We start from the raw sequence: 27,241 nt of genomic DNA on the forward strand, positions 1-27,241 counted from the left end.
TATGCACACACATATAAAGTGAGCAATGAAGCAATAAAATGTTAACTATATGAGAATCTGGGTGAAAATGACATGGAAATTCTTTGCACTGTTTTTGGCAACTTTTCTGTACATTTGCAATTATTTCAAAACAAGTTATGACACACATACCACGTCCATGGAAACATGAGGATACAGAATTACCAGAGCCAAATTTTAAAAATAAATTTTATTTCTGCTATAAACATATTAAAATTATAAAAATTAAGATCTTTTAAGGTTGCAGTATATATTTAATAATAAAAAAAAAAGTAGACCTATGAAACTATTGAATAAGGCATTGCTCTCTGAATTTTTTTCCCAGGTGAGGGCTGTGAGTAAATTTGCATCGAGACAGCCATCCTATCTTGCTCATGAAATATTTTTTTACCTAATAAGTGAGGGTTAGGGGCAAATCTTTGCTTGGGAACTGTTCAAGATCACTCATGATGCGTCAGCAAAAAGGATAAGTAACAGGTGTCACTTCCTTAAACATAATTAATCATTGTCACGAGACAATGACACTGTAGAGGGCCTGAGGGCAAAACCTTGTGTTGTAGTTCTTTTATTCTCCTGGAGTGCTTAGCAGTAGCCACTCTGAATTTCCTATAGTCCTTACAAAGAAAGGCATTCAAATGTTTTTTGACTGATTGAAAACATCAACCTCATAATAAAACATGGAAAAGACCATCTTTAATACAACAGTACTGAGAGTCAGAATTAAATCATCTGCATATATAAGCCAAATTGGGGGCAAAAAGAAGCTCTAATATCTGATAAAAGAATTCAAAGGTTTCAAAGACCTCCACACTAAATGACTCACTATCCCAACAAATTCCTTTCTTGTTACTCCAAAACCATTTTCTAATCAGCTAATCTATTATTTACAGTCAATTTATTGCCAATAGCATGCAATAATACAATCAAATGTATTGCTTGCTCACCTTCAAGTTGACTTAGAGTCAATACCATCACTATCAACATCCCAGATGGATTTTTTGCAGAAATTAACAAGTTGATTCTAAAATTTGCATGGAAATGCAAAAGAGCCAAAATAGCCAACACAATCTTGAAAAAGAACATAGCTGGAGGACTTATACCTCGCAATTTCTAACTTATACAAAGTTACAGTTATCAAATAATTAAGTATAGCTTAATCAAGGCATAAGGATAAATGTATAGACAAATGGAATGGAATTGAGAATTCAGAAATAAAACTTTGTATTTATGGTCCATGAATTCTGGCAAGAGTGCCATGACCATTGAATGGGGAAAGAACAATCTTTTCAACAGATAATGATAGGGCAATCATATATGCAAAATGAAGAAACTGGACACCTACTTCACCATATATAAAAATGAACTAAAAATGTCAAAGACCTAAATATAAGAGCTACCACCATAATAAATTTAGAAGACAACATATGGGTAAATCATGTTAAGCCTTCATTAATTAGATAACGATTTCTTTGACATGACACTGAAAGCACAAGTGACCAAAGAATAGAAAAATTGGACTTCATCAGAATTTTAAAGTTTTGTGCATTAAAGGAGATCATCAAGAAAGTTAAAAAGGAGTATCTGGGGCAGCCCCAGTGGCGCAGTGGTTTGGTGCCGCCTGCAGCCTGGGGTGTGATCCTGGAGACCCAGATTGGGTCCCACGTTGGGCTCCCTGCATGAGGCCTGCTTCTCCCTCTGCCTGTGTCTCTACCTCTCTCTGTGTCTCTATGAATGAACAAAAAAACAAAAAAACAAAACAAAAAAAAAGGAGTATCTGGTAGGCTCAGTCAGTAGGGCATGCAACTCTTGATCTTGGGGTTTTGAGTTTGAACACCATGTTGGGCATAGATTACTTAAAAAATTTTTTTAAAAAGTAAAAAGGCAATCCACAGAATAGGAGAAAATATTTATAAATCTGTATTTAGTGGCTGTATCATTCATTTTTTGTGTTTATGTTTTTCTATCCTAAAAAACTTTTCTGATTGGAAAGTGACTTCGTCCTCCCTGGTAAGCTCATTCACAGAGAATGCAAAGGTCCCAGCAAGGAGCATGCCTTTGACCAAACCAAAGTCATACCTCCTATATCAGGCCTTCACCCCAGGAGGCTATATTATTCTGCCTTAATTATCCCAGGGCCAGTTATGAGGACATTAGAGACTACCCAACTAGCCCAAATACTACCAAAACTATTCAAACTAGCTGATACTGAACTGTTTATCCTGTCCTGCTTTGCCTTTCCAGAAACCCCAATAAAGATCATGGCCTAAGCATTCCCCTGGGCCTCCAGACTGCCCTGGAATCTTTACCATGTGGCCCAGTGAGTGCAGTACCTCTTATCTCTAGGATGTTTGAATATAATAGTTTTCCTGACCCTCTCCTGTGTCTCCTCTTGTGGCTGCACCTAAACTGATAATTTCATACAAGAATAGAGAACAAAAATCATATCTGATAAGGGTCTTCCATAAAAATATATAAATAACCCTTACAACTCAGTAATACAGAGATAAATAACCCAATTTTTAAATGGACAAAGTACTAATACTTTTGTCAAGACATTTTTCCAAAGAAGATATGCAAGTAGCCAATAAGCACAAGAAAATAAGTCATTAAGAAAATGCACATCAAAGCCACAAGGAGAGGTCACTTCACATCAACTAGAATGGCTATAATCAAAGAGATAGTGATAGTGTTGGGTTAGGATGAAGAGAAACTGGAAGCTGGGTTCACTGAGGGGTAGGACTGTAAAATGGTGCAGCTGTTTTGGAAAATAGTTTGGCAGATCCTCAAAAAGTTAAACATAAGGGTACTTTATGATCCAGCAACTCCACTCCTAGTTCTAAAGCCAAGGGAACTGAAAACACATGTTCACACAAAAACTTGTACATGAATGTTCACAGCAGCATTAATCATAATGGACAAAAGGTAAAAACAACCCAAATGCCCATCAACTGATGCATGGACAAAAAAAAAAATGTATATCCTTATAGTGGACTCTTCAGCCATAAAACAAAATGAAGTACTGACTCACCTACAACACAGATGAACCTTAAAAACACTATGCTAATTGAATGAAACCAAACACAAAGGGCCACATACTAAATGATTCCATTCATATGAAAAGTCCAAAATAGGCAAATTCATAGAAACAGAAAGATTAGTGATTGCTAGGAGATGGACAAGAGGAAGTAGAATGAGGAGTGACTACTGGTAGGCCTAATGTTTCTTTTTGGACGATGAAAATACTCAAAATTGATTATGATGATCATCACAGAAATTTGTGAATATGCTAAGAACCACTGAAGTGTACATACACTTTAAAAAGGTGAATGGTATAGGACTTATTTCTCAATTTTCAAAGTTTAAAAATATATTGCTCTTATCTTTTTCTTTCCTTAATACCTTATCCTGACTTCTGGTATTTACCAAAGCCCATCACTGTTACTTTTTCAAAATCCACATCAAACTGGAACTTTTTCAATAAAACTATAAAAAAGTAATTAACATCCATCCCATTATCCTGTCCATGTTGTACATAGGTCTACCTCTCTTAGAGTAAGGTTGTACAGTTGTACATAGGTCTCTACAGTTGTACATATAGGTCTACCTCTCTTAGTATATGTGCTGCCGAAGCGAGCACAGGTCTACCTCTTAGAGTAAGGTTGTATCATATGCCACCTTACATGCCCCTTACTATTTACACAAAACTAATGTTCTTTGAATTATAATTGATATTTACTATTCTCAATTCTTAGTACAGTCGTTCGCCAAATCTATTAAATTTCTGCTTTGTGTTGGGGAGCTTCACACAAAGAATAGGGTTCTCATCCTCAGCAGAATTTATAATCTAATATTTACAATTTTTTGTATCGTAATTTTTGTTTAGAACCCTTAGGATATTTAAAACCTCCTTTTGTATTTCTGACTACCCATTATAATGCTCAATATACTCAATAAGTAATTACTCAGTAGTGGGGATAAACCAACGAGTTTTGTAATGATACGGCTACATCATTAACTGAGCTCCTGAACTACTACTCCAAAGAGCTAGCATCCAATTTTCCCAGAGATACTATAAGTTTCATTCACTAATTGAGTACCTCCTGTATGTCAAGCTTCACTTTCTTGAATCATGATTAAATTGCAACTAATTTTTAAAGTTTTTCTTATTTTTTTTTAAACCAAGGGCCAATAAAGATCATTAGGGAGTTTTAGTAGACATAAAAGTAGGCTATATATTATTTATATTTATGCATATAAACATATAATCCCTTTTAAAAAGTTGCTACAGGAATACTCATCCTTTTTCCACGTGAAAGTTTAGCATTTATAAATATAGAATGAAAATTTATGTAAAATAAGATGCAAATTACTCTTATAGGTTAAAGAGCTGAATCTTTAAAAAAGTAATACAGTTTTGACATACTACCAACTATAACTGTCCAATGGACCTACTAAGGTTTTGGAACTTAGTGAACTTTGGAACTTTTTGAAAACTAAAAGTTTTCAGCAACTTTTTCTTTTATTCAGCTTTATTACACAGAACTAGAGATTGTTGTGATATTTATTTTTTTGTGATTTTTATTTAATTTGGGATTCTGATTAGAATAAGAACAGTGAAAATTATGCCTTATAAACATTGCATTATTACTACCATCATTGTGATATGGCTTCACATTGATTGTAGAGGAAAAAAAAAAAAAAAGAATTAAGGCAATAACCACATGTGCAAACCAAGCACAATACCCTGACACAGTCCTTAGTAAAAAGCTCTTTTGGTTAGGTGATGGTTGATATTGCTGCATGCAGATAAGTCATTGAAGGATATGCTTCATTTATTTAGAAAATCTCTCCTACTGGCCCACGATAGCCAGAAGAAGCTTTCGGTAATCTCCACTTGTGTCACTTGCAATCATTGTGCCCAGGGTCTTCTGATACATCTGACTGAACGTCTGTTTTATTTGTACAAGATCAATCTGCATGCAAGAGATGATATTTTTGATGTTAGAAAAAAGCTGTTAAAAGGAAACTGATATTTATTGGAATTATTCTTTATTTATTTATTTTTATTTTATTTTTTTAAAAGATTTTATGTATTTATTCATAGACAGAGAGAGAGAAAGAGGCAGAAACACAGGCAGAGGGAGAAGCAGGCTCCATGCAGGGAGCCCAACGTGGGACCCGATCCCGGGTCTCCAGGACCACACCCCAGGCTGCAGGCGGCACCAAACCGCTGCGCCACCGGGGCTGCTCAGAATTATTCTTTAATAGTGAAAAGAACCTAATTCTAAATCAAAGCAGAGGGGGCGGAAAACACCAAGTGACTGACATTTCAGAGCTAGCATTCTTACCACTGCTAGCATCACCCAGGGAAGGGCTAATTCACTGTTGTGTAAAGATACTATGAATAAGGGTGGTACTAGTTTCATCTATTATCCCCAAAATATTGGTCAGTTAAAAACCATTAAAAAGGGACACCAGGGTGGCTCAGTGGTTGAGCGTCTGCCTTTGGCTCAGGTCATGATCCAAGGATCCTGGGATCCAGTCCTGCATCAGGCTCCCCACAGGGAACCTACTTAGGTCTCTGCCTCTCTCTCTGTCTTTCATGAGTAAATAAAATCTTAAAAATAAACAAATAAATAAATAAAAACCACATAAAAAATTGATAGGATGGTTACTCTCAAAAACACAAAAAATAACAAGTGTCTGCAAGGATGTGGAGAGACAAGAATCCTTGTGCGTTGCTGGTAGGAATGTAAAACAGGGCAGCCGCTATAGAAAAGGTTTGGTGACTCCCAAAAAAATTAAAATATAACTACCATATATATGATATAGCAGTTCCACTTCCAGGTATATACACATACGAAAAAACAAGGACTTGAAAGCAAGAACTCAAGCAAATATATGTACAATTATGTTTACAATAGCTAAAAAGTGAAAGCAACCCTAGTGTCTATTGACAGATTTATTCATCTACAGATGGTGGTGTATACATACAATGGTACATTATTTAGCCTTAAAAAAGAAATTCTGACACATGCTACAACCATGGATGAATACTGAAAATGTTATGCTAAGTGAAAGAAGCCACTCACAAATGGATAAATACTGTATGATTCCATTTATCCAAGGTACCTAGAGTAGTCAAATTCATAGGAAGAGAAAGCAGAATGTTGCCAGGGGCTGGGGAGAAAGGAGAATGGTGAATGATTATATAATGAGTATGGATTTTCAGTTTTACAAGGTGAAAAAGTTGTGGTGGTAATGATTGTACAACAATGTGAATGTACTTAATTTAAGCCACTGGAATGCATACTTTTAAATGGTTAAAATGTTAAGTTTTAGGTTGTGTATATTTTATGCTTTAAAGAAAAGATTGTGCTTAGAAAATTTAGGTCTAAGTACAAATTAAGTTTTTTAAAAACACTGTATGATGGTGATCTTTTAAAAATGATTTACCTTCTCTACTCTAATTTAGTAGCATGTTTTCTTTTAAAAAGAAGTCCAATAAATATATAAAGTCAAAGAAAGGAAAACATTTGAGGTATATTTAGGTAAAGAGAAAAAGATAAATTTTTAAAACTTGTTTTATAATTAAAAGGCATGCTAAATTTCAAGAATTTTTGTATCCAATAGGATTAATCTTTCATATAACTTTTTACATTAGCAAAATAAAAAAGATAAACATTTTTCCAACTTAGCATACATCAGTATTCTCTGCAGACCTTCTCAAGTAGGAAAATCTCTTGGCACTGGACATACGGAGACACAGTGGTCTGTTTCACTAACCCAACCCTCTCGCACAGGATGAATAAACACTACTTTACACAGCTTCTACTAGCAGTGCTAAAGCGAGCTCTTTCTGAACACCATTCCTAATGACCAGCTGAGGAACTTTTAGGAAATGAACATTCAAAATAAAGTAAGATCAGGGGTGCCTGGGTGGCTCAGTCAGTTAAGCATCCTAACTCTTGATTTCAGCCCAGGTCACAATCCTAGGATTCTGAGATCAAGCCCTGCAAGGGTTCGTACTCAGGAGGAGTACGAGGTTTAAAGGCTCTCTCCCCCTCCATCTCTCTCCCAATTTGTGTGCTCTTTCTCTCTCAAATAAATAAATAAATCTTAAAAAAAAAAAAAAAGAAAATCAAGTAGGATCAGACAAGAAAAGACAGCCTCACCTCACTTCGAGTGACCACAATCCTGACCAGGGTGGAGTCATCTGTGCCAGCACCTTTCATAGAATAGTAGAGCCTCTCAGCAAAGAAGGCGGGGCGGTTGAGGGCACATTGCACTGCAAATTAGAGATACTTTACACATGATGCCTTAACAAAGGTATCCATGCTCCAGCTTCATTTATCACCTTTAGCCGCCTTTGATCCTTATCATCTCAGAAATCTTGATTTTTCTCAGCATCCATCTATCTTTCTAGCTGTCAGACAGGTTACCTTTCATTCTAGAGGATTCCCTTTAGCCAATAAATCCCATTATTTTTTCCTCCATCGATGTAATACCTTAGATTCCTTACATTTTCCCCCCCTTCAAGTGAAAAAATACATAGCAACTGAATCCTGGTAATATCTTATGTAAAAGAAATAATAACTGAAATCTGAGTTCTTGATGTCAAATATATCATTTGGGTGACAGAAGGATAAGAGATACATTCTAATATAAAAAACAGATGTGAGGGCAGCCCAGGTGGCTTAGTGGTTTAGCTTTAGCACTGCCTTCAGTCCAGGGTGTGGTCCTGGAGTCCTGGGATGGAGTCCCACGTCAGGCTCCCCTGCATGGAATCTGCTTATCTCTCTGCCTGTGTCTGTGCCTCCTCTCTCTCATGAATAAATAAATAAATAAAATCTTAAAAAGAAAAACAAAAACAAACAGATGTGAGCCAAAATTTGAAAATGTTAATAAGTCTGATACGTTTTCTTTCTGGAAAATTAACTTAGCAGAGTCTCTTCCTGCAGATGGCAGAGATATACTAACTGTACATTATTGCTTTAACTACAATTACTATAGTAATATTTATAGCACACTCAACTAATAACAATGTGTTACTAATAACTCTCTTTAGTCATATATTCTCCATAAGAATTAAATTTCCATTTCTTTGGACATCTCAAAGAACACCAGAAACTGGAGTTTTTTATTTCAAAGGGAAAAGAGTCTCAATGGACTGAATATTTGAAAGATCAGTTTTTGGGGGGGCACTGGCTGGCTCAGTCAGTGGAGCATGTGACTTGATCTCGGAGTTGTGAGTTCAAACCACATGTTGGGTGGAAAGATTATAAATAAACTAAAAAAAAAAAAGGGGGGGGGGGTTTGTGGGGACACCTGGGTGTCTCAGTCAGTTAAGCACCTGCCTTTAGTTCAGGTCATGATCCCAGGATCCTGGGATTGAGCCCCATATTGGGCTCCCTGCTCAGTAGGGAGTCTGCCTCTCCCTCTGTCCTTCCCCCTGCTCAGGCTCTCTTGTTAAATAAATAAATATTTTTTAAAGGTGTTTTTTTGGGAGCTCAAAATGAGGCTTTTTATGGTGGCACTTGTAGTTCTTTAGGGCTTTCCCATTCACTTTAATGGAAATGTTATATCTGCTGTAATTCTTGCTTAGTCCTCATGAAGGGCATACAGAATAAAGACCAAATAATTCCAAAACAATCCTTTTTGATCACACCACCACCATTCATAGGGAACTGTATAAAAAACATAGGATTAGTTCTGCCTAAGCAGATTCCCAGGAGGCTATAGCTATATTAATTATCACTTAATGGTAACAACTATTCAAAGCCTCATTCATCTACAAATAAAATAAAAGCAAAACATAAAAGTATCTTACAGATAGTCTTTAAACCACTTTCAACATTTCCAGAAAATTCACGGGCAACACTACTTAGCAAATCTCGATTAGCCACCTGCAAACAAAAAGTACAAGGGTTAAAATATTTTCACAACTTAAAACTGAAACCAAACCTTTAAAAGAAAAGCTCATACCCTGGAATAAGCCTCCACAGTAGCTTTCAGCTGAGGAAAGCTTCTTGTGGCAAGAATCATGTTAAAGCAAGATTCATCTGTCCCAAGTCTCCCCTCACCAGCTTGATAGAGACGTTGAGCATCTTCCTGAGCCAACTGGTGGTTAACATTTTGGTTCTCATCACGATTTCCCTGCAACAGAGGAAGGCAGGAATTGGAAAATATGATACAAGCTCTATTAAAAATTTTTTAACAATGTAGTCACTTTTGGACTTAAAGGGACAATTTGTTAGAGATTAATGCATAAAGTTTGCCATGCATGTCTTCATTTCCAAAGAACCTATACTAGTGTAACTAGTACTTTATTATACCACCAACTATGGAGTTTATAATATTTGATCATGGTTTAATGAGGTTATATTAAAATGAGAGGTTTTCGGGGCATTAAAGACAGTTAAACCAGAAAAGTTTCTGTAAAAAATTATTTATATACATATATACATATATACACACACACACACACACACACACACATATATAACCCCTCCCCCACACAAAAAGAAAAACTTCTCTACTAGGAGATATAAACTCTCACTCAAATGAAGAAATTATAATCCTCCTTAGCTGGGATTTAAGATCAATATGCAGTATACTGAGTTCCACTTTGTATTCATTCATGCAGCTAAAAAGTATATGGCACTTGTTTTGTGTGAGGCTGTATTAGTCAGGGTTCTTCAGAGAAAGTGAACCAACAGGATGTGCTAGGTGGTAGGGACAAAAGAAAGACAAGGTCCCTGCCCTCAAAGGATTTAGATCAAGGGAGGGAATATGTAATATGGAAGCTTCATGAATCTCCTTTCCTTTAGTCAAGTGTAGTCTTAATATGTAAGTTTTATTTTAAATACATAAAAATGACACATAAGCTTTTTAGAAAAAGCTGTAAATAACTCCAGTTATGCTGGACTGTGCCAATTTGTGTATCAAACTCTTCCCTGGAAAGGGGAAGGAGAGAGCCAGAGAGGAAGCTCTAGGCCAGAACGAGAGTAAAGCTTATATGGGCATTTGGTTTCTCTCAAAAATAGAAACACAAACCCAAAAGAAGGAAAGGCTGCCCTCTAGAGTCTCTGTGTCTGTCTGAGGAACAAAATGGAAAGGTATTCCTTGAAGGTGAGATGCTGTATTCTGAGGAGTACTGGGCAGAAGAAATATGCAGAAGCATACTCTAAATGGAAGACTAAAGAGAGCACATGAAAAGATGTTCAGGAAAAGCTTCCCAGATGACTGCCTGCCTTTGGACTCAGACACACAACACCAGTAGCATTTTCCTGGGAAGCCATTCTTCTGCTCACTCTGTAAGAGGTCCCTTTACTTTGTAAAGTAGCTGGGCCTTGAATTCTGCATAAAGAGACTCAGCACCTCATAAAAAGTCTTAATAATCATTTTTTAGTGTTAAGTCTCTGTTCCTGCTTTTGTTGTCTTGTTATTGTTTTTAAATGCTAATCTACTCCCTTATTCTGTTATTCCACGGTGGGGAAATTCAGTTTCTTCCCACCCATTTGCTTTATTTTCTCATTTCCACATCCACTAACTGCTGCACACGGTTCTTGGCAACTATCTCCCTTTGCTCTGAACAGCCGCCTCTATTTTCAGATCCCTCCAGAGTGTCCAACCTTGTGACTAGCAGGATAGCCAATAACTCCTGATACTGAACCAGTATGCTGGTCTTCAAATAAACCATCACCTCATTCTGTGTGTTTAATATCATCCCAAATACTCTATTTGGAGAGTTTTCTGTCACTGCTCCAGCACATCTGGCAAATCAGAATAAGGGATGGTGCTAATCACAACATTACTATGAAGTGTGAGAAGTTTCTGCACTTCTGTCTCTCCTCACAGTTTCCACCTCCTATAGCACTTCCATGGCAGTCCTGCATATTTTCAACTGATGGTCCAATTTAACTGACAGTACAATGCTAAGCTTAGAAGTACAAGATTCTTCCCAGCCTAAAATACAGAGCCTCAACTTGATTTCTGATTCCATATACCTTTAAAGAGGTTAATTTCTAATCTCTTACAAAAGCCAGATCTGCATAATAAATCTAAATTGTGACTACAAAGAAATGTGTACACTGTAGTCTGTGTTAAGAATTCCTAAAGATGGCAACATTCCAAGTAGGCTAAATACTAAAAAGAGTAAATAATGCTCACTGATAGCAGAAAGAATGTTCCATCAACATATATTCATGCTATACTCACCTGGCACATGGATACAAGTAAACGTTCAAAATGCCCTGATGTGTCTGACCTAATGTCCTTTTCAAGGTCTCGTCCAAATTCTGATTGATAACATCTGACAATCTCTCGGATTTCCTGATTTGTTCTTGTGCACAAAATTTCAATCAATACACGTTCCTGAGTTCCTGCTCCCTATGTGAAATGAAGAAAGGAAGAATTATACAAAAGAAAACCACAGGGTGTGATCCTGGGGTCCCGGGATCGAGTCCCGTGTTGGGCTCCCGGCATGGAGCCTGCTTCTTCCTCTGCCTGTGTCTCTGCCTCTCTATGTCTATTATAAATAAATAAAATATTAAAAAAAAAAAAAAACAAAAATCACTGGAAGTAATTAAATCTTACTATTCTATCAAATATTTCTTTGGCCTTCAGACCTAAAAAGCTCTATATATTCAGATGATATGATATAATGTATTGATTTAGCTGTACATTCAAAACTGCCATAATTTGTGGGGTTTAACATTTGAAATAGGATAAAATATGCAAAGTAAATGACATACAGTACCTTCATTGCATTCCGTAAACTCCAGGCATCATAATATGTAGATGGCATGAATAGGGCAAGGATCAGTTCTTCCATATTTCCACTTAACTCTGATTTAAGGTCTTTGATTAAATCCTGTTTAATTACAAATACAAACTAAGTATGAGTGCTCTCCAAATTTCTTGCTTAAATTTTTTAAGAAAAATATGGAAAAACGGAATCAAATTGCTTTATGAAAACCTAAATTTCAAATTTGAATAGCATATACTAGAAACAAGTAAATATATACATTTAAAGTTTGTTACACTTTAGATGTATTTTTTTTTAATTTGAAATCAATTAATTAACATAGTGTATTACTAGTTTCAGGGGTAGAGTTTAGTGATTCATCAGTTGCATCTAACACCCAGTGCTCATTATATCAAATGCCTTTCTTAATGTTCATCACCCAGTTACCCCAGTTCATCCCCCTGGGGGCCTCTCCTCGAGCAACCCTCAGTTTGTTTCTACAGTTAGAGTCTTCTATGGTTTGACTCCCTTTCTGATTTCATCTTATTTTATTTTGCCCTCCCTGTACCTATGTTCACCTGTTCTGTTTCTTAAAGTCTACATATGAGTGGGGCACCTGGGTGGTACAGTGGTTGAGCATCTGCCTTTGGCTCAAGTCATGATCCTGGGGTCCTGGAATCGAGTCCCACATCAGGCTCCCCATTCTCCCTCTGCCTATGTCTCTGCCTCTCTCTCTGTCTCTCATGAATACCTTTTTTAAAAAGTCTACATATGAATGAAATCATATGGTATTTGCCTTTCTCTGATTGACCTTCTAGTTCCATTCATGTCATTGCAAATGTTAAGGTTTCATTCTTTTTGATGGCCAATACTCCACTGTATATATACATATATACACAAACACTCCACATCTTCTTTATCCATTTATCCATCAATGGACATCTAGGCTCCTTCCATATTTTGGCTATCGTGGACATTGTTGCTATAAACACTGGGGTTCAGGTGCCCCTTGGAGTCACTACATCACATTTGTATCCTTTGGAGAATACCTAATAGTGCAATTGCTGGGTTGTAGGGTAGCTCTATTTTAAACTTTTTGAGGGAAAAATGGGAAATTCCATACTGTTTTCCAGACTGGCCATACTAGTTTTGCATTCCCACCAACAGTGTAAGAGGGTTCCCCTTTCTCTACATCCCTGCCAACATTTCAAGGCCCAACTTGGGGCTCAATCCCAGGATCCTGAGACTGTGACCTGAGCAGAAGTCAAGAGTCAGCCACTTAACTGACTGAGCAATCCAGGTGCCCCTCAAGCAGACATATTTTATTCGTCTACCAATAAGCACTTAAAAAAAAAGATTTTATTTATTAATTCATGAGAGACACAGAGACATAGGCAGAGAGAGAAACACGCTCCCCACAAGGAGCCTGATGTGGGACTGGATCCCAGACCCCGGGATCATGCTCTGAGCTGAAGGCAGATACTTAACCGTAGAGCCACCCAGGTGTCCCTACCAATAAGCACTTAATAGATACCTACTATCCTTCTACCACTATACCAGGTACAAAAACAGACACGTGAGGGGATCCCTGGGTGGCTCAGTGGTTTAGCGCCTGCCTTTGGCCCAGGGCGTGATCCTGGAGTCCCGGGATCGAGTCCCATGTCAGGCTCCCTGCATGGAGCTTGCTTCTCCCTCTGCCTGTGTCTGTCTCTTTCTCTCTCTCTCTCTGTGTCCCTGATGAATAAATAAATAAAATCTTAAAAAAAAAAAAGACACGTGAAATAAAGAATATAACAAAATGATAAACAGATATTTACTTAGTATAAGATACTGTTCCTATTCTACTGTGTTCTTATTTGGAAAGATAAACATCTAAAAAGAGATAATATAAGGCAACTCCAGCACCAGATGAGTAAGTGACATAAATAAACAGCAGAAAAAGCTGGAACAGGAGAAGTTAAAAGTGGGCCAGAGAACTTAGAGAAAGCTCCTAGCCCAGACCCTGAAGAGTATGTAAAAATTAGCAGGCAAAGAGGAAGAAGAAAGATATTTCAGGCAAGAGGGAGGAACACAGATGAGAAAAAGAAACATGATTCCCAGTCTTGGCTATGCATTAAAATTATCTGTGGAATTTTTCTTTTTTTAAAGATTTATTTATTTTTTTTTGATAGAGAGAGAGGGAGAGAGAGACAGAGACACAGGAGGAGGGAGAAGCAGGCTCCATGCCGGGAGCCTGACGTGGGACTCGATCCCGGGACTCCAGGATTGCGCCCTGGACCAAAGGCAGGTGCTAAACCGCTGAGCCACCCAGGGATCCCCACTGTGGAATTTTTCTTAAAAAAAAAAAAAAAAAAAATTCCAAGTAAGCCACAAAAGACACATTTATGTAGAGGGCAAATATTCATATTCTGCATGTGTTCTTAGGTTTGAAATGGGATTATGATGTTCCAGCTAAGGTTGAATCATTGATTCTAATTGATAAAGAAGAATGTGGAATCAAGAACTCCACAACAAATGATATTTGTATTAATTAATAGGAAGCCAAGAGAAAAGGTGGCTGAGGGTTAAAAAAAAAAAAAAAAAAAAAAAAACACCCTGTGAATTTAGTTTTAATGATATAGGAAAAAATTTAGGAGAGCATAGCACAGGTTATATATGAACTAAAGAGATTCATAATATGGAAAATACTTTTCTTCGAGAAGCAAGCCTGATGTTGAACCCTGAGGAAATCAAGAATTTGTATCACTTAATCAGCTTTAAGACTAAAGAAGTGGACCTGGGCCAGGCAGCAAGAATAAGGCAGAGCAGATCAGGTGAAGTGGGACAAACCAATGAAACTTTACTCCCATTCTGAGAAAAGTAAACTGGATCCAGAGAATGTCAGGAAATGCTAGGATTCCTATCTAAATGGAAAAACAATGCTACCTGGCCTACCCTTTATGTCTAAGAAGCAATAACACTATTTAGCCACAGAATCTTGCTGGATTTTGTCACTGATCATCCAGTCAGCAAATATTTATTAAGTGGCTATTTATTATTATTCCTGTACTTGGAGCTAAAAACGCACATATGAATATGGCATGGTTTACCTGAGGGGAGCTCATGGGTTCAGGGAGTGGGCAGTGCGATTGATCAGTTATAGCAGAGGTTTTATAAAATGCTACTCAGCCACAGAGAAAGCAGCAGCAAAAACCTGCCCAGAGAAATCAAAGAAATTTCAGAGTAGCTGATTTAAGGTAAATCTGGAAGAAGCTGTTTGGCATGAAGAAAAAGAGGAAAAGGTGTTCTAGGCCAAGAAAACAATGTATACCAAGCATAGAAATATAAAAGACCATGATGTGTGCAGGGAATTGCAAGAATGGCAAAAAGTTCCATGCAATCATAATGAGGATATATTTAGAGGGAGAGAGAAGAGTGGAAGAGGATCCCAAACACCAAAAATAGGAGGGGCTGTATAGTAAGTCCTTGAATCCCACTATAAAGAGAAGACTGAGAACCAAACTATTTCTCTATTATACTATTTTTCTATTTTATATATAAATTTATTATCAATTATACTATTGTGGCCACAATCTATTTTCTACTGAGCATCCATCACATATCAGACATAGTATGAAGTATGATTATGAGATCAAGGACTACTCCAGAATTAGAAAGGCTTTTAAGAGAGATAAATAGTGAACACACCACTCTGGGAGTCTCTGAAATCTAGCTGTCTCTACTTTATACCACTAGCACTAATAAAAAGATAGTATCCAATCCGACAAAAATGAAGAGTCTACAGGCCACTGTTTGTGGCCAGAAAAGAAAAAAATATATATACCTTGCCATACATGGTCTTAAAAGCTGCTTTAATTTTTTGCCTCTGATCATTGGAACGGTTGGCCACAACGTCCACAATTGCCTGTTCATCTGTCCCTGGAAGAACCATACATGTTTAATTAAGTAAAGATGAATTCTGTACTGGGTATTCCTTGAGGACATCTCTTAGATGTTTATAAGGTGCCTGGTGACAGATTAAATTGAGGTATGTGCACAGGCACATAAATTTGATTTATAATATTAAGCCTATTTTTACTTTAGATTCAACCACTCAAACTTATAAATAAGATTAAAAACCTGTTTTCCTTACCAAAACCTTTCATTGCTTTCCGAAGAATTTCTGCATCTCTCATGGCATCAAAGTTGGCAGCTGGTCGGATCGTTCCTTGGGTTCCCTGAGTCATTGCGGCAGGCTGAAACAAGAGGCATAAAATCCATGTCAGTTGTTATGCTAATTATTTCATAATATAAAAATATATCAAATCATGTTGTACACCTAAAACTAATACAATGTTACATGCCACTTATACTTCAATAAAATGGGGGGGGGGGGTTTGAAAAAACATTCAACTTCCTTAATAAAAGAAATACAAATTAAAAAAAAGTCAGGATTCTCTCCTGACAAGACAACTTAAGACCTCCTAAGACATCACTTAGGCAAAGAGGCCATGTTTAAGTTTTAGGACAAAGGATTTGAACATTTTATTATGAAGGCTCATTCTGGAACAGGCAAGAAAGACCTATCCTCTTCCTACCAAAAGACAGCTAAACACCAAACTTTCAGGAGACAAGAAAGACAAGCTTGTGAAATTAGTTACAATCTCCCTAGGTCTTGATTTCCTTCTTGGTATGAGGAAAAAAAAGAGATTGATCACTGGATAGTAGTGAGATGAGCAGCAGTGTTTGATTTAAAGACAATAACACAATAAGAATTTTAGTTAGGTAGACCTTGAGCTGCCCAATAAGGTTTCAAATAAGCAATATAATTTTGGCAATATCTCTCCATTTCCTCTACAGGCCCTCATTATCAAACATGAAATAACTCATTTTGTAATAAGAAAAGACACAAAATGAAACAATGGTTGGAGACTTTGAGAGGTAGAATATTCTTCACTGATTACACAGGAAATAATCCAGAAAGCAAAACAGGGACTATATTTTGAAAATATAAATCTACGGGGAAATTTAAAAATCACTATAATGAATGCCATGGCAATAATTTTTCCAGAGAGAATCATCAATGGATGCTAAAATTAGCAAGTACAACTATGATGAGAACCAAGATACTTGCATAGTTTGTAACATTATGGTGGAAAACCTGGCAGACCCAAGTGATCGAAACCAATCATTGCCAATAAGAGAGTAAGTCAACGATAAAAGCCTCCTGATATGGGGATTCAAGATAATTTCTGTGGTATTCCTCCCAAAACCTGACTTTAATCATGAGGAACTATCATCAGACAAACCCAAGCCAAGGAATCTCCACAAAATAACTGGTAGTACTCTAAAAGTGTCAAGGTCATGAACAACAAAAACTGAAGCACTGTATCCTATTAAAGGAAACTTAAGAGGTGGGCCTGGCTGGCTCAGTCAGTAGAGCATGTTACTCTTGATCTTAGGGTCATGAGTTCAAGGGGCACATGGGGCAAAGAAATTACTAAAAATATAATAATATAAAAATTTTTTAAGAAAAGGAAACTTAGGAAACATGACAATAAATGCAATATTTCATCCTAGATTTGATCCTGAACCAGAAAAGGAGGGCATTATTGGGATAACTGGTAAATTTGAATAAGGTCTATAGGTTGGGTTATAGTATTACACCAATGTTATTTCCTGATTTTGATCATATTGTGTTTGTGTAAGAAGTTAATATTGGAGGATCTGGGTAAAGAGTATACAGAATTCTAATGTACAGTTTTTATAACTTTTTTGTAAGTCAAATTATTTCAAAATTTAAAGAATTTAAAAATTCACAGCTAGGAAACAAATAGTTTTCTTAAACTATTCAAATCAGGGCTTAAGAGAGATGGGATGAAATGAGAGGATATCCCACCACAGTTTTTTAAAACTGAATTTTAATAATATATTTCATTTAACCCATTATCTCTGAAATATCACTTAAAGATACATTCAACACCATTCCAAAATATAAATGACTCAACTGCTTTTTAGGCAACTGAAACTGCATTTAAAGTTATACTCATTGAATACAACAATATGCCAGCAACTGCAGACACAAAGTAAATTGGGAAAAAGGGACCAGACCGTCTTTCAGCAAAGATTTTTAGGGTCAATAATTTCTCTCTTACCTATTCTCTCACACCAACAATTTCTTCTAACGACTGTTCTACACTATGAAGTTTCTAAGCCAGCAATACAAGCAGAGAACCAACACATATTTGTATGGTGGTTTTAAGAAAAAACTGAAATCATTCTCAACTGCAAATATTCAAGTATAATTTTTTCTTCAATATAAGTCTTTATAGGAGACTTATGGTATCAAGAAACTAAGAAAGTTTCCTTTGACGTAACCACCTTTACTAAAATCCTAAGTAGAGCAAAAACCTTTGCTATACACTGGACTAGACAGCAACAGAAACTAACCCTTACATGTACTATTTGAGGATTCTCATTTTCTGTTATCCTCTTCTTTCTTAAAAAACAAACTGGGGTGGGAGAGGCCTGGGTAGCGCAGTCAGTTAGGCATCCGACTCTTGGTTTCAGCTCAGGTCACGATCTCAGGGGTTGTAAGATGGAGCATAGAGTCTGCTTGAGTTTCTCTCTCCCTTTTCTCTGCCCCTTCCCCTTACCAGAGGGGATCTCTCTCAAATAAGTGGGGTGCCTGGGTGGAACATCAGTTAAGCATCCAACTCTTGGTTTGGCTCAGATTGTGATCTCATGGTCATGAGACCCCATTCAGCAGGGAGTCTGCCTAAGACTCTGCCACCCCCTAGTGTATGCTCATGTGTACCTGTGTTCTCTCGAAAATAAATATTTTAAATCAATCAAAAAAAAATTACTCCATTTTTCATCTGTAGGGAAAAATGGATGTTTCATTCTACGTTGAAAGTCTACATTTGAAGTGAATCTTCATCAAAAATACTATCCTCCAGGCATTATACTGGATTAAAAGAAATGAAGGTCTATGTTCTACAGGTCAAAACTAGGGAAAATTTCTCAGCACAGCAAAGCCCACACTATCTGCCACCAAAAGTTCTACCCTTTGACATTTATTTGATGTCAATCTTCCTGCTGAAAAACAAAATTGGATCAATTAGGAGAGGTCACCTGGCCCATCTGCCCAACCAAGACAGAAATTTTCATCTTCCTAAACACACACACACACACCCTCTACCAGAGGACTTTCAGTGATAGGGAACTCTCTCCTCACAAGATAGCCTGTTCCAATTCCATGTAAAAGATCTTCCAAAATCTACCACTCTGTTAACTTCCACCTACTGGTTTTAGTTTTATCTTAAATGGGTAATTGTTACAGATGAGTTGCATGCGTAGGTGTTTCATTTTTAGTGTTTTATGCTTGAAAATCTTTTATATTCAGTCATAAAATGTCTATAAAACTATGTGCATGCTTAAGCCAAAATAAAATTGTCATTCATTTTTAAGATAGCTACAGATTTATAATATGATTAAAAATCAACTTCAATAATAAGAAGAGGATTGAAAGGAATTCCCTATGTGCTTTGGAGGAATATCATTTTCAGTATCAGCAAAGCAGCATTATGTAACAGCAAGACCTTTGGTCTGGAAGTCAGGTGAACTAGATCTAGTCTTAGCTATGTCTTTCACTAGTTGTGTGGCCCTAGACAAATTTCTTAGTATCTATGGAGCTCAAATTCCTCAAGTCAAGAAAGTAAGCCACAAAATAGCTAGCATGTTTCTCTTCCAACACTGTAATCCTTCTCCTACCCCAGCTTTAAAAAAGCTTGAAAATGCTAGATCTTTATGAATAAACAGTTTGGAAGTAAATAAGAAAAATCAAGATAAAGACAAGCATAAAAGTACACTGTGTTCCTAGTAACTTGCATAGGATATAAAAGGATTAACAAGGCAATGAAAAATTAAGCAAGATTAAATTAAGGGGCTATACAGCTATAGACCAAACATTTGATATACAGGAGACCTTCTAGGGCTACTGAGAAATCAATTCAACAAACATTAGTTGGCTACAGTGGTTAAAGCTTCGCCCAGCACTATAGGTACATAAAGATAAAACAGACACAGTTGAGCCCTCAAAGAAGTTGTAAGAGACAAACACAAGGAATCAGAAAGTAGTGAAGGCACATATAGGGGACTTAGTAATTAGTGAACATTAGAAAACCTTACTCACTTCACTGTTAAAATCCAAAGAAACAGGAGAGAAAACAGGATAGGAAGGAAAGGATTCTGTATTGATCTGAAAAAAGAGTAGAAGGTTACAAAAGGGGAAATGAAACTGCACTTTCTCAAACACTGCCAGAAATACCAATTACTCAAGTCACCCAGGTTCATAGTTTTAACTGTTAGTGAGGGAAGAAGAAAAGGAAAACCAATGTTAAGAACCCAGTGAATCTCCAGGAGAAAGTTATGGGTATTATCACCTGTGAGAAGGGACCTACGCTTATTAAAGTCATCAGGACACCACTTAAAGCCAATGGTCCAAAGAGAGCATTGAGTTGTACCAGAAGCAAAGATCAGAAACTTAAGTGACTGTAACAGACCATCTCCTCTGCTTCATGGAAATCTCTTATGTTGGCCAAGGAGTGGTGCCCTTCTTTGGCAGTATCCAATTCAATTAGATGAAATATAAAAATGGGAGCAGAAATACCTGACTTGGGTAAGGAACTTGTCCTCCAGGATACTGAGATGGCATCTGTCCTCCAGGAAAGCCACCTACACGTTAAAACACACACACACACACACACACACAAACATACAGTAAACAGGTCTGATAGGTTTTAATTTTTCAAAATAGCATTGACTATTATGAATATGAAAACATGAGAACATTCATGCCTTGTTAATTCACTAGGATAAACTTTTTCTTTTTCTTTTTCACTAGGATAAACTTTTAATATTATATATAATTCGCTAAATCTGAAACCAACTTCGGTCATAAGAACCTTTTAAAATATTCCATGTTCTACACAATTTAACAAATAACACCTTTTTATTTTTTATTTATTTATTTATTTTTAATTTTTATTTATTTATGATGGTCACACAGAGAGAGAGGCAGAGACACAGGAAGAGGGAGAAGCAGGCTCCATGCACTGGGAGCCCGATATGGGATTTGATCCCGGGTCTCCAGGATCGCGCCCTGGGCCAAAGGCAGGCGCCAAACCGCTGCGCCACCCAGGGATCCCCACCTTTTTATTTTTAAACACTTGAACCAAACTAAATTCTGATTCCATCTGGAAAGGATGTCAGGACATTTTAGGAGTGGTATGGGAGCGAGCAGAGAAGCTCCTAAAGGTTTTGCTTTTTTGGCTTCAGAACAGATTTTTTGTAATTGAAAAAGTGGGCCCTTATTTCCATCTGTACAAGTTTATTGAAGGCTAATCCAGATGTAAACTAAGTTCTCTCAATGGCAATTGAAAAATTTAAAATAGCATGCTATTATTTTTCTCTGGACAGCTGATACCTACCAGGTAGTGGGACCTGTGTTGGGCCACCGCCATAAGACTGTGAGGGTGGTTGTGGATAGCCAGAAAAGGCTGCTCCACCTGGTGGGGCTCCAAATCCTTGGCCTGGAGGAACTAGAAAAAAGAATAAATATAGTGACAGTTCTTGTATGAAGAGTAAACTTTAGGAAAATATCTATCTACTAAGAACAGTGTAAAAAAAATATGCTATTGATGCTGTAACAGCAGTCTCTGGTTTAAATTCAACTTATCAATTCCTTCTCCATTACAAAATAATTTTTACTTCATTCACATAACTTATAATACAAAATTGCTAAGCTTTTTTACCTCTGGACAAACCTGTCCTAAAGATCACAATCATGGTAACTGAAATATCAATTCTTAAGATTACAAATAATCAAGCAAACTGTTATATATTGGTCTGTTATTACCATGATTTATTCTTTTTCACAACAGAATTTTTGAGACTGTTCCTAGCTTTTATGCTTCCTATGTCTATCTTGCCAGCTAGGTTCTTAATGTCTTTGGTAGAGAGTAGGTTAAGAGCATCTCTGACCTCATTCAAAACAAGCAAGAATGAGAAGGATAAAAAAGAAAAGGAAAAAGTGGTACAGCAATCCCAAATCATCACTAATTCCACAATACATCACTCACCTCCAGGATAGGATGGAGCGCCCCCTGGTGGTGGGGCACCAGGATAACCTCCTGGGGCTGGATAGCCTCCGGGGGCTGGATAGCCACCAGCTCCGGGGTAGCCACTACTTGGGGCTGGTGGGTAGGTACCTCCTCCCATTGAAGGAAAGCCACTAGGATAAGGATACTGACCCGGAGGGGGGAAAGAGGACTCCTGACCTGCAGGCTAAAAAATGAGAAAATTTTTCAAATGAATGTGATCATAGAGAAATATGACCCACCTAAAAAAAGAACCAAACTGAGATTACTCTTAAGTAATCTTAAGTCTAGATTTTCTTTTACATAATAAAAATCCCATTAAAAGTCCTGGTGTCTTATACTAGTTTACCAGTATACTAGTTTGTCAGAACTCAGTTAAATTTAATTCTACCTGTGTGAGGCAGGAGGGGTCTGTTTCTCTCTTTGGGAGTAAGAACCATACTCTCTACAAACCTCAAGGCTTCAGGAAAAATTAACAAAGCTTATTCGTTCCTTATTTTTCTAGCATCTGGAAATATGAGAAAAAATTATCTCTCTACCCTAAAGAGAATTCACGGCTCTCTTGCAACACACCAGAACCTGTTGCATAATAGGGGGGAAAAAAAAAAAGGTGACCTGAGTCATACATGGGTGTGACATTTTGGAGCCCAGTTCAAACTAGACAATGTCTAAGAGTTGCAGAGATTGTTACATGTTCACTAAACTCTCACCTGGCCATAAAGCTAGACTACTTTTCGCAGATCTCCCCTACAGTTATGTAGGACCATACGACTGAATACTGGAGAATGAACAGCAACAGAAGTGATGTACACCACTTACACCACTTCCTTCCTTCCCTAAAAACCTCCTTCCTCTCTTCCTCTTTTCCTTCATCTGCCACTGGAAGCAGAAAATACAAGGAAGGACTCCAAGGCACTAGAGGATAGTAGAGCCAATATGTGGAAGGAGCCCGAGAATCCAAAAGACTACATGGGGGATCCCTGGGTGGCGCAGCGGTTTAGCGCCTGCCTTTGTCCCAGGGCGCGATCCTGGAGACCCGGGATCGAATCCCACGTCGGGCTCCCGGTGCATGGAGCCTGTTTCTCCCTCTGCCTGTGTCTCTGCCTCTCTCTCTCTCACTGTGTACCTATCATAAATAAATAAAATTTAAAAAAAAAAAAAAAAAAAAAAAAGGCCTACATGGAACAAAGCCTCCTTGATTCCCCCCTCCTCCTGCCTTCCCACCACTGACTTCTAAAAACAAGAAATGAGGTTTTTATTGTGCCAAGTCACTTTGATGTTGGGGTTGTTTGTTTCAAAAAATTAGCCAAGACCGACTGAAATGGTAGCCAGAGTCCAGTTCAGTATATAAGGGCCTGGGAATATTCATAATTCTCATCACTCCTATGATCAATTCAAGAGAGCTATATATTAATTTTACATAAGGACACACACATTATCATTAATCTGCATAGGCCTCTCTTTGTCTTCTCCCAGAGTTAGAAAGAAGGTATACACACTTATAAGTATAAAATTGAAAGGCATAATTCTCACTTAAATGTCTCAGCTATAAGTTTAGTCCTCATAGTACAGGTATCAATAAGGCAGAACTCAGTAGCACATTGTAAAATGAACTTCGAATAGTAAAAGTCTTAGAACCACAAACCCAGGGATCTTTAATCCACTGCAATTTGTTATCTCTGGGTCAAGCCCTTCTTAATTATTTTAAACCTTCTAACACAAAGGTTAAAAAACAGTGACTCATGGGATGGATTTAGCTTACATATGTTTTATTGGCTCATACAACATTTAACATTTTAAAAAATTTCCCAATTCAAAAAGTTGGAGCAATTTCACATCAAATCCACATATCTGGCTTTACTTAAGAAATGGAATATCTAGCAACATGGAGTCTGCCTGCCAGTATGCCTATGTGAGGCTAAAGTTGAGTAACTGTCAACTATCCATAAACTAGGCAAGCACCCTCTCATTCCTCCATAACACCTGCCTTAATACACTTATTCTTCTACTCAGTACCTCTGGGTAATTGAGTTTATGACCCTTGCTCTAACATACCTGTAAGATCTCTCATGGGCTAGTCCTATACAACACCTGTTCCAAGTACACAAGCTATTTTACTCTTATAAGTGGCAATACTCACAGGATATCCAGGGAAAGGTGGGTAGCCTGTTGGGGGATAGCCTGGGTATGACATTCTGTAACAATAAAAAAATGTCCTCTGTAATTTTTTATAAGAGTTAAGTCCTTTGAAGATATATATTGTCATGGGGTTTTACACAAAAGAGATCTTCAAAAGAGTCTGTTAAGCATTCAACATGCGGATATTAGAGGTATCAGCAAAGTTTATAAAATGCTTCTTCATTTTACCATTCATACCAATGGAATCAGTATAACACAGTAAATGTTCCGACTTCATTCTCTTCATACCTGAACACTATTAGTACTATTATTTTATGGAATATTTACGGAGTATCTTTTAAGCCAATTAATTTTTCACTTAAATCTATTTTATGCCTGCTTTATATTACTTCCATTAATGCAAAATTTACGATAGTTCCTTGCCACAAAGAAAAGGTAACACTAAAATATATTTAAAAAATAAAATGAATATGTAAATATTAAAATAAAGGCTTTCCAGGTGCCACAGATATCTCATTATTTGATGTAACATTAAATGGCTAACAGTTAACATTCTGTAGTTACATATACCTTTTTATTAATTTTTGATTGTTTCATTAAGTTTCAAACTTAATCAAAAGTAAATAGTATAAGAAACCCCACAGACTCAACACTCAGCTGCAGTAATTATTAATTCATGGCCAATTTTGTTTTTTCAATACTCTCACTGATTTCCTACCACTCCACTGGATTATTCTGAAGCAAATCCCAGACATGCTACCATTTTAACCTATACATACTTCAGTATATATCCCTGCAAACATAACTTCTTTTAATAAACAGGGCTTAAAAATAATTAACAGGTTTTTTCTTTTTAAGATTTGTTTATTTATTTATTCATGAGAGACACAGAGAGAGATAGAGGCAGAGACATAGGCAGAGGAGAAGCAGGCTCCCTGTAAGGAGCCTGATATGGGACAGGATCCCAGACCCTGGGGTCACGCCCTGAGCCGAAGGCAGACACTTAACTGCTAAGCCACCCAGGTGTCCCTAACAGGGCTCTTTTTAAAATAAAACCATAATATCATCAATGTGTCAGTGTCCTAATTCCTAATTATCTTTTAAATATTTTTATTGTTTATTTTGTACTTGTTTACTTGTTATGGAAAATTCACAGATTTTAGAACAGTGATAGATTGAAATACACGGCGTTCCTGAAATTCAACTGTTTTGACATACGAATTTCTTGTGGTTCAACCTGATATAATGAATGTTCACATGAACTTCATGTTTAGTTTCAACAATTATCACGTCATAATTAATTCTATTTCATTTGTATCCTAACCACTACCCTTCCATAGGTCTTTTAAGATTTTTGAGAGAGAGAAGCCAGTGTGTGCTTGAGCAGGGGGAGGGACAGACGGAGAGGGAGAAGGACAAGCAGACTCCTTGCTGAGTGCAGAGCCCAAAGTGGGTTTCAATCATCCCAGGGTTCTGAGACTGTGACCAGAGCCAAAGTCATTTAATCAACTGAGCCACCTTGCGCCCCCTTCCCTAGATCATTTTAAAACAAATTCCCAGACATCATATCCCTTAACTCATAAGTATGTCAATATACCATGTGTAAAAAGAAGACTCTTTCAAACCATGGTCATTTACAATATTGTACCTTAAAAACTTAGTAATTTTCTAATATTAAATATCCAGTCAGTGTTCAAATTTACCCAAATGTCTCAAAATAATTTTTACAGTTTGGCTGTTCAAGTTGGTATACAAATAAGGTCCATATATTCTAGACAGTTGGTATGTCTCTTAAATCTCTGTATAAGCCTCACTTATTTTTTTCTGTGTAGCTTAAAGGAACCAGACAGTTTCTCCTGAAATCTCCTCAACCTGCATTTTGCCAATTCAATCTCCATGATAATCTTGAACAGTTATTTACTATAAATTTGTAGTCAGATCTAGAAGCTTGATCAGGGCCCCTGGATGGCTCAGTTGGTTAAGCATCTGACTCTTGATTTCTTTTTTTTTTTTTTAAAGATTTTATTTATTTATTCATGAGAGACAGAGAGAGAGGCCAAGACACAGGGAGAGGGAGAAGCAGGCCCCATGCAGGGAGCCTGACATGGGACTCAATCCTGGGTCTCCAGGATCACACCCTGGGCTGAAGGCAGTGCTAAACCGCTGAGCCAGCGGGGCTGCCCTGACTCTTGATTTCAACTCAGGTCATGATCTCAGGGCTGCGAGATCAAGCTCTGCATTGGGCATGGAGCCTGGTTAAGATTCTCTATTAAAAAAAAAAGAAGAAAGAAAGAAAGAGGAAGGAGAAAGAGAAGGACAGAATCAATTCAAAGTTATTTTCTTCAATAGGTGCTCATTTGTTTTTGGATATGCAAACAATAACCTGAACATCTGATGTGAAAAAATTATTATATCTTTAAATAATAGTATTGATTTTTGTAAAGCATCTGATCTTTTAGAGATACACACTGAATAGATAGATAGATAAAATTCTATAAGGTCTGAGAATCACTTGAAAATAACATGAAAGGGTTGGGCTGGAGTACAGATGAAACTAGATCATCATGAGTTGATTATTTATGCTGGGTGACAAGTACGTGGGTATTCAATACACTCTTCTGTCCACACTTGCATATTAAAATTTTTCCATAATAAAGTTTGTTGTTTTTCTTTTTAAAGACAGCTCATACCAACCACAAGAGACTCTTTAATCACAGGAAACAAACTGAGGGTCCTGGAGGGGAGGGGAGGGGATTAACTGGGTGATGAACATTAAGGAGGGCGCATGATGTAATGGGCACTGGGTGTTATATAAGACTGATGAATCACTGACCTCTATCTCTGAAACCAATAATACATTACATTAACTGAATTTTTAAAAAATTTTAAAAGGCAACTCATGTAAAACAAATGCAGCCAGGGTGAACCAAAACCCCACAAATATATGCATACATATATGTATGGGTAAATACCTTTTGCATTTGAAGAAAACACTACTAGCCTAAAACAAATGCAAATAAACAATAGAGGGGCAAAAACAAACATTCAAAACAATACCCTTTCATTGCCTGACCATATCTAAAAAACTATTGGTGATCAGATGCAATATACCTGGCAAATACATCTATATAAAGTCAAATAATCATTTATTTAGCATCTACCATAAAAACACTGTACTAAGATTGCAGAGTAACAG

The 27,241-nt window shown here is 37.0% G+C and overlaps 1 protein-coding gene across 4 annotated transcripts in view; it reads right to left on the minus strand.

Annotated features, from left to right (window-relative positions):
- Positions 1-189: 189 nt before the first annotated feature.
- Positions 190-27,241, minus strand: part of ANXA7 (annexin A7) — a 32,380-nt gene continuing 5,328 nt past the window's right edge. For 2 of the 4 annotated variants that reach the window (XM_049108801.1, XM_025434356.3), the window contains 13 exons: positions 24,047-24,101; positions 21,889-22,093; positions 21,238-21,348; positions 20,418-20,482; positions 19,941-20,006; positions 15,900-16,002; positions 15,591-15,685; positions 11,780-11,893; positions 11,239-11,409; positions 9,004-9,174; positions 8,849-8,924; positions 7,194-7,306; positions 190-4,991 (listed from right to left, as the gene is read on the minus strand). In XM_049108801.1, the coding sequence (XP_048964758.1) occupies positions 4,869-4,991; positions 7,194-7,306; positions 8,849-8,924; positions 9,004-9,174; positions 11,239-11,409; positions 11,780-11,893; positions 15,591-15,685; positions 15,900-16,002; positions 19,941-20,006; positions 20,418-20,482; positions 21,238-21,348; positions 21,889-22,093; positions 24,047-24,100 (1,467 nt within the window). In that variant the 5' untranslated portion in view covers position 24,101 and the 3' untranslated portion in view covers positions 190-4,868. The remainder of the gene's footprint in view (positions 4,992-7,193; positions 7,307-8,848; positions 8,925-9,003; positions 9,175-11,238; positions 11,410-11,779; positions 11,894-15,590; positions 15,686-15,899; positions 16,003-19,940; positions 20,007-20,417; positions 20,483-21,237; positions 21,349-21,888; positions 22,094-24,046; positions 24,102-27,241) is intronic. The other 2 variants (XM_025434359.3, XM_025434358.3) reach the window with 2 other exon arrangements.

Source organism: Canis lupus, chromosome 4 (assembly GCF_003254725.2).
Source record: "Canis lupus dingo isolate Sandy chromosome 4, ASM325472v2, whole genome shotgun sequence".
NCBI lineage: Eukaryota > Metazoa > Chordata > Mammalia > Carnivora > Canidae > Canis > Canis lupus.